The sequence below is a fragment of the Octodon degus genome, unplaced genomic scaffold (assembly GCF_000260255.1).
Source record: "Octodon degus isolate 3935 unplaced genomic scaffold, OctDeg1.0 scaffold00072, whole genome shotgun sequence".
Classification (NCBI taxonomy): domain Eukaryota; kingdom Metazoa; phylum Chordata; class Mammalia; order Rodentia; family Octodontidae; genus Octodon; species Octodon degus.
Window position 1 is genome coordinate 8704043 of NW_004524648.1, and position 7548 is coordinate 8711590.

The window sequence follows — 7548 nt, forward strand, 5'->3', positions numbered from 1 at the left end:
GACAGGTTGTCAAGGTGTACACAGAACTCCACCAAGTTCTGAAGAGGAGAAAATAGGGGCTGGGGAGATGGCTCAGTAGAATAAGTGCTTGCCTGGCAAGTGCAAGGGCCTGAGTTCAATCCCCAGTTCTGCCAATTAAAAAAAAAAAAAAAAAAGAAAGTAGTTTCCTGGCTCTTGTTCAGTTCTTGGCCTTGAAAGTCTGTTTGGACATCAGATGGTTTGAGGGACTCAGAACTGAGAACTACACTGTAATATTGCAGTGATTTACTGTACATTTAGCTTTGTCAGAAGCTCTGTCTGCCATGGGCAAATTTAATATGTGCAGAATATGGCATCTTGGATCCTCAGTCAGGAGCAGGTTTAGGTGTGGTACATATGTGCTTTAGGGTGGTTGGATTACTTGGTATATAAATCAGATTTTAAGTCTCATCTGAGTGCTTCTCAGTTCAGTACCTTTCCACTGGTGCCTGGAGTTGTAGGTGTGGTGTAAAAGGAAGCCCTTGCTGATTGGTAGCATGTCCCCCCCTCTCCCATTGGTGATTGCACTTGAAGGCTCACATGTACTGGGTGAGTACTCTACCACTGAGGTATTATGGCCCTGATACCTGATTTCCCCTTGTATCATACCTTAATGCATGAGTATGAGTGAGTGTGACTTTTTGTTTTGCTTTTTTTTGAGGTAAGGTCTCACTGTGTAGTTAGGTTGGCCTTGAATTCACTGTGTAGTCTGGGCTGTCCTTGAACTTGAGACAATTTTCGTGCCTCAGCCTCCTCCTGGGTGCTGGGATTACAGATGTGTATCACCACAACTATGTTTTATTTTTTGCAGGTCTGCTTTTTGAGAGTAAATAGTTGTGACTTTGTAAAGATGTCCTAGATGTCTGTACCATTCTCTTTTTTGTACTTGGGGTGATTGTCATAGTACTCATTTCTGGATATCAAAGGCAGTTGTCTCTAAACAACAGGCTCATTGGCCATTTCACAACAAGGCATTCCTAGTTTAAAGACCTACCTGTATAACAACTGTTTGGACTTAGGACTGAGGTGCACCGGGTGGACTTATGACCCATCGTTCTGTTTTTATTTTATTTTTATTTTTGTTTTAGTACTGGGAATTGAACTCAGGACCTTGCACTTGCCAGTCAGGTGCTGTGCCACTGAACTACATCCTTGGCCCTTTTTTTTTTTTTTTTTTTTTTAAATACCATTCTGTATATTTTTTTTATAGAGTGTTGGTTTTTTTTTTTTTTTTTTTGTTGTTGTTGTTTTGTTTTGTTTTGTTTTTGTTTTTTTCTTTTTTGGTACAATCTACTTTTATATAGTACTTTAGTCTTTGTATTGTGTGGTATTGTAATGTTTTATGTTATATATTGTAGTACTGCATGTAAGAGCTGTGTGAATAAAAGTAAAGTCACAAGGTTGGCGTTTCCTTTGACCATTTCTTTGTTTTTAGTACTGTACCTATTATATACAATTCTTCATTTAGTGACCAAGCTATTTTACGACTTAGTCTGAGGGCCTTAACTTGGTCATTAAACAAGGAACATCTGTATATTTTTGTTGGAATGGCCACATCAGATGATTTCTTCTCCACAAGTGGCCCTTATTTGCTGTACATGAGCAAAAATTTCAAGTTGGCTCTTAGCTTGGACCTTGAAAAGACTGGTTATTACTTTTTTTTTTTTTTTTTTTTGCGGTACTGGGGATTGAACTCAGGACCCTGTGCTTGCCAGGCAAGTGCTTATTCTACTGAGCTATCTTCCTGGCCCCCTGGTTATTACTATAAAAGGTATATTGCTATTATAAGAACTAGATGGGCTCAGATAGGCCAAGTGTCCAGGAGAGGGTCAGATAGGTAATAAATGATCAAGGTATACTTGAAAGGGGTTGTAAGTTCCAGACTTCTCTCATGATTGTTCTGTCTGTAAGGCAAATGCTGGGCACAGACTTGTGTTCATGATAGCTTTGCACCAGTTAGTCTGTTGTATAAGACGTACCATCCTTATTTAAGTATGTAGGCTAGCATAGAGAATCTCTTTTTTTTTATGAAGTTGGTTGTCCTTGAGCTCACTGTGTCCTAGCTGGTCTCAAATTCACAATGATCCTTTCTCCTCAGTCTGAGGATTTCTCTGTGATCCTTTGTACTTTTTTTCTGGCGGAACCAGAGATTGAACTCCGGCCTTTGTGCTTGCCAGGGAAGCACTTATTCTGCTGAGCCATCTCCCTGGCCCTTCCTTTGTACTTTGATGACTGCTTTTAAGTAAGAGTCAGGCTGATCTAGAAATATGGGTGTTACAGATTTCTTGCAGAATGGAGACTTGATAGCTTGGGCAGGTGTCATATATTTGGTACAGGTTCTCACTATGCAGCTTGGACTCATAGTGATCCTCCTGTTTTCAGCCTCTCCAGAGCTAGGATTACAGGCGTGCACCACCACGCCCAGTCTTGGTGGCCAGCTCACTGTGTCCAGGGGCAGGGCTGGAGTGGCTTGTGGTGCTGGGCATTGAACCCTTGTCCCTGAGCTTGCCTAAGCAGGCACTTAGATCACTGAGCTGTCTCTGAGGCCCCCAGTTTCTTTTATAATGAGGTTAGAAGTTGCTCTTAGCTATTGATTGTACCTTTGACACTGTAGGGTTTATCATTTAAGTGTAATATGTAGAACATTAATAACTGAACTCTAATAAAAGTAGGCCTTGTTCAGTGCTTTGTATTATACCTCGAAGAATGAATCCTGATAAAATCACTGGTATACACCTGTAATCCCAGCACTTGGGAAGCTGAGGTGGGAGGATTGATGCAAACTCAAGGCCAGCCTGGGCTACATAGTGAGATGCTAACTCAGAAAAAACCAAAATGAAACAAAAACAGGTAGGTATAATCAGTTTGAGGTCAAGAAGGAGTTAGGTGGGTAGAAGTGAGTTTTGGAGGAACGGGAAAGAAATTGCAGTTCTTTTGTCATTTTACCATTTTAGCTTGTCATCTCTGGTTGTGATTTGTTTTTCTCCTTGGTACCAGCAATTGAACTCAGGTGATTGCACTTGCCAGGCAGCACAGAGAATACTCTGTTGCAGTAGTTTTGGTTTATGTACTTGTTTGGTTTTGATTGTAGTTTTGAGTCAGGGTCTTACAGAGTAGTCCAGCCTAGCCTTGAACTTGATATTCTTCTGCCTCAACCTCCCAAGTACTGGGATTATAGTCATGTGCCCTTATGTCCAGCAGGGTGTATCTTTTTGGAAAATGTTTATTTCCTAGTAGTATATTTCCAATTGTAAAGTATAAGGTGATATTTAATACTTGTACCTTTTCTTCCCAGGCCTCCAAAGAAGAATGATGTTGGGGTGGGTTATTCTTTATAGCAGAAGTTGTGTGGATATAACGTACTGTTTATGAGACTTTGTAGGTGTGAGCATGCAGAATAGATCATGTTCATAAGTTGTCTCTTTAATCTCAGACAGAAGCATTGAAATGTGTGGCTCAGGCTAGCAAGAACAGATCACTGGCGGATTTTGAAAAGGTGAGCATGGTACTGGGTTGGTGTGGAATGGGTAGAAGGGGACATTTACAGATATTTATAGTTTCACAAACAGTTGTAAAGCACCAGGTGCCCCACCTTGAGGGCATGCTGAGAAAACTGAGACTGGGCATGGTGCCGCATGTCTGTAATCCCAGTACTTGGGAGGCTGAAAACAGGAGGATCACTACAAGTCTGATCTGTATAGCGAGACTCTGTAGACCCTGTACTAAATACATAAAAGAATAAAAAATAAAAAAGATAGCATATCAAAACCAGGAAATAAACAATTTCATACAGTAAAAGTTGTTGAATTGATCTAGATTATATTATTTATATGTAATGTTCTGTTTTAAAAACTTGAAACAGAAGTTCAGGCTTTTAATGACAAAGCTGTTATCTTCATTTTGTGGTTGAGGGAGCTGGAAATCTGGAGCATGCCAAGAGTCATGCAGTAATTTATATCATGGTTTAACCTGGGGCCTAGGGCTTTTTCCCCCAGAACTGTCTTAGGTATTCCCTCAGCCCCAGAAAGTCCAGGTCTGCTCCTTCTCTGTGAATAACCAGGATGTGCCCTGATGTGCCCATTTGGCCTGAATGAAACTTTCTCAGGGTGGTATTGTACACTTTCTTGGACTCTTGTGCCTTTTGTTCATTATTTGGGAAGTTTCAAAAAGGGAAGCATGGGCCAGTGAGATAGCTCAGCAGACTAAGCACCTGCTTGGGCAAGCTCAGGGACCCAGGTTTGATGCCCAGTCCCGAATGCCATGGCGGCCCTGCCCCCTCTGAGCCCGGTCATGGTGGCGCACGCCTGTAATCCCAGCGCTGGGGAGGCTGAAAACAGGAGGATCACTATGAGCCCAAGTGAGGTGCAGAGTGAGGCCCTGTACTAAATACATAAATGGAAAAAAAAGGAAGCAGCACTTTTCTAATATTTAGGATGAGGTTTGTGTATATTCTTTTCTGGATGTCTCCTTTTAGTTTTTACTAAAGAAAACCTAGATCCAGAAGGAAAAACAGTATGGATGGAGACTGTGGCTCTCACCATCCCCAAAATTATTGATGCAGGTCCTTACTGATCCTCTTGCCCTTACTTGGCATGATTTGTCTGGTTTTTTTGTTTTTTTTTTTTTTTTTAAACTCCATAGCATAGCCATTGGTGTATTGAGACTGTTATTTAAGGTAAATAATTGATACACATGAATAGGGCATAAGTGATTTTATCCCCAAATTTCGCATGTTTGAACCCCCTTTTTTGGGTGGGGGTGCTTTGAGATAGGGTCTCACTCTAGTCTAGGCTGGCTTTGAATCTGCAGTGATCCTCCTGCCTCAGTTTCCCAAATGCTAGGATTATAGGCAAATGCCACTATACCTGACTTTTAAAAATTTTTTGTTCTACATGGTTCCTTGGAAATAAGGTTGTTTTTTTTTTTTTTTTTGATGGTGCCAGGGATCGAACTCAGGACCTTGCACTTGCTGGGCAAGCATTTATTCCACTGAGCTATCTCCCCGGCCTGGAAACAAGGTTCTGTGATTATGTATTTGGGAAATAGTGTGACCAAACAAAATTGGATACTTTTCTTTGTATTGCAGACCTATAGTATTACTCATATTTCTTACAAAACTCCTCTAAAATCCAGTTGTGGAATTCAGCATTTCCCTTTAAACTCAGAATTTGTTTTTCGTCCCTTTTTGTATTTTGAAATCGGATCTCACTGTGTAGTTCAGCCTGGCCTTGAATTCATGGCAGTCAAGAAGCATGATCTTTCTGCCTCATCCTCCTGGGAGCTGGGATTATAATTATATGTGACCACACTGTTAAGATGTACACCACCACATCATCTGGTTTAACCTGGAAATTTTTATTTTTATTTTTTAATTTTTTTTTTTTTTTTTGGCGGAACCAGGGATTGAACTCAGGCCCTTCGCTTGCCAGGGAAGCGCTTATTCCATTGAGCCATCTCCCCGGCCCCTAACCTGGAAATTTTTAAAATACTGTTTATATAGTTAATCTGGTTTGCCAGTGGAGTTGGTCTTGTGGTTTAGGTGATGTGAATTGTTGATATGAGGTTCTCGTGCAGAAAGATGGTTCTTTTTAGTTCTTAACATTCGTTTTTCCTTTTCTTTGTTTCTCTTCTTTCTTCCTTTGTCTTTTCTCATCTTCCCCCTTCTGCTCCCCCCCCATGGGATTTTGTTATGTAACTCATTGTCATCTCAAACTCTAGCCCCTGCCTTAGCCTCCTTAAGTGCTAGGATTGTGGGTGTGTACCACTAAGCCTATCTGACGTTTCTTCTATTCTCTACTCCATCTTCGCTTTTCTTTCATCTCTTCCAATCTCACATGCCTTCATTAACCACGGGGGAGGGGGGGTGCCTTTAGTTTCTTTTGTGCCAATCTGTGCTGCTGGCTCTTTTGCAGGCCTTGACAGATTACAGGGCAGAGCTCCGGGATGACCCAATCATCAGCACACACTTGGCCAAGTTGTATGATAACTTACTGGAACAGAACCTGATCCGAGTCATTGAGCCTTTTTCCCGAGTACAGGTAAGAACCCTTCTGGGACTCGAGCTGTTTCTGGCCATGCATTCTCATTAGAGCCACCTCATTTTTCACATCTGTCCTAAATAGGAGCTTATTTCCAAGGGTATGCCTCATGAGCAGGAAGCCACCTAGGGCTTGGTTCATCTTGAAGGAAATGAGTGGAAGAGAAGGTGCCTGCGAGGTAGGGACTTGTGAGATAATGTCTCAGTTACTTTTCTCTCATTCCTGGGACAAAATACCCAACACCCCAAATTAAGAAAGGGGGGCCAGCCAAATAGCTCAGTGGATTAAAGTGCCTGCAGGCAGGGGTTCAATCCCTGGGCCTGCTATGCTGGCCCTACTCCTGGGGCACGCTCAGTAAGTGATTGAGACTAGGCGTGGTGGCGCACACCTGTAATCCCAGCTCTTGGGAGGCTGTAAACAGGCAGATTACTACAAGTCTGATCTATGCAGCGAGACCCTGTACACCTTGTTGTAAATTTAAAAAAAGAAGGACAGTTTTACCGAGCTCACATTTAGTGGAGGTTTCATTACATACTCAGCTGGCTCCTAGGCAGAGTGGCACATGACGGAGAGCAGCAGTCCATGGTGGCGAAAACCAGCAAAACAGCAGCAACAAAAAGGCAGGAACAGTGGCAGTAGAAAGCAAGCCTCTCCCTTATATTGCATGTCAGTCTGTCTCCCTCCAAGGGCATGTAGCACTAACACCCATGATCCCCACATTGGATCATGAGCTACTCACAAACTCTAGAAGCCCACCCCAGTGACTGCGTGATATCTTTGGGGAACAACTAGACACAGACCGTAACAAATGGCCTCTGCTTGTGTTGCGAGTGCTATCTTTGCCTTGCTTTCTTAGTCACTGCATGTGGTAAATACTCTGTGTCTCAGGCACATGGGGTAGAGAGGGTGTTGTGTGGAGTGAGGTAAGGCAGACAAGTGACAACACAGGAGACCTAAGCACAGCCAGAGAGGAGATGAGACATTGGACAGACTCAGCACACCCCCCTCCCCCATGTTGGAGGCAAAAGTAAAACTTTCAGTGTTGGTGTCTCTGCCTTTTCTTTTAGATTGAACACATATCTAGCCTCATCAAACTCTCCAAGGTAAGAAATTCAGAAGCCTTCTGGGGGTGGGGGCTGGAATTTGTACCTGATGGGGTTATTGGGGCTCCCACACTGCTCAGTGGGGAGCAGGGAACATGGGCTCAGTTGCTGGAGTTACACTGTTCCTATTTTGTTTTCAGTTTATTTCCTTGAGACCCTTTCTACAGAGCCTTTGTGTCTGGGTGGCCCCTAACTAATGGATACTATCCCTTTAATCATGTGCTTTGATTTTAGGCTGATGTGGAAAGGAAATTATCACAGATGATTCTTGATAAGAAGTTTCATGGTGAGTAACAGTGACACAAGTGACACAGGCCTGGGGGCTAGTGGTGTGATTAGATGGTTAAGAAATCTATCATCCATCCATCCATCCATCCATCCATCCATCC

General features: G+C 42.6%; 1 protein-coding gene across 1 annotated transcript in view; it reads left to right on the top strand.

Annotated features, from left to right (window-relative positions):
- The window catches only part of Psmd11 (proteasome 26S subunit, non-ATPase 11), a 43931-nt gene extending 36478 nt beyond the window's left edge, over positions 1-7453 (top strand). Inside the window, 4 exon segments of the mRNA XM_012515630.2 lie at positions 3415-3514; positions 5931-6056; positions 7124-7159; positions 7394-7453. Coding sequence (XP_012371084.1) covers positions 3415-3514; positions 5931-6056; positions 7124-7159; positions 7394-7453 — 322 coding nt within the window.
- The last annotated feature ends 95 nt before the right edge of the window (positions 7454-7548 follow it).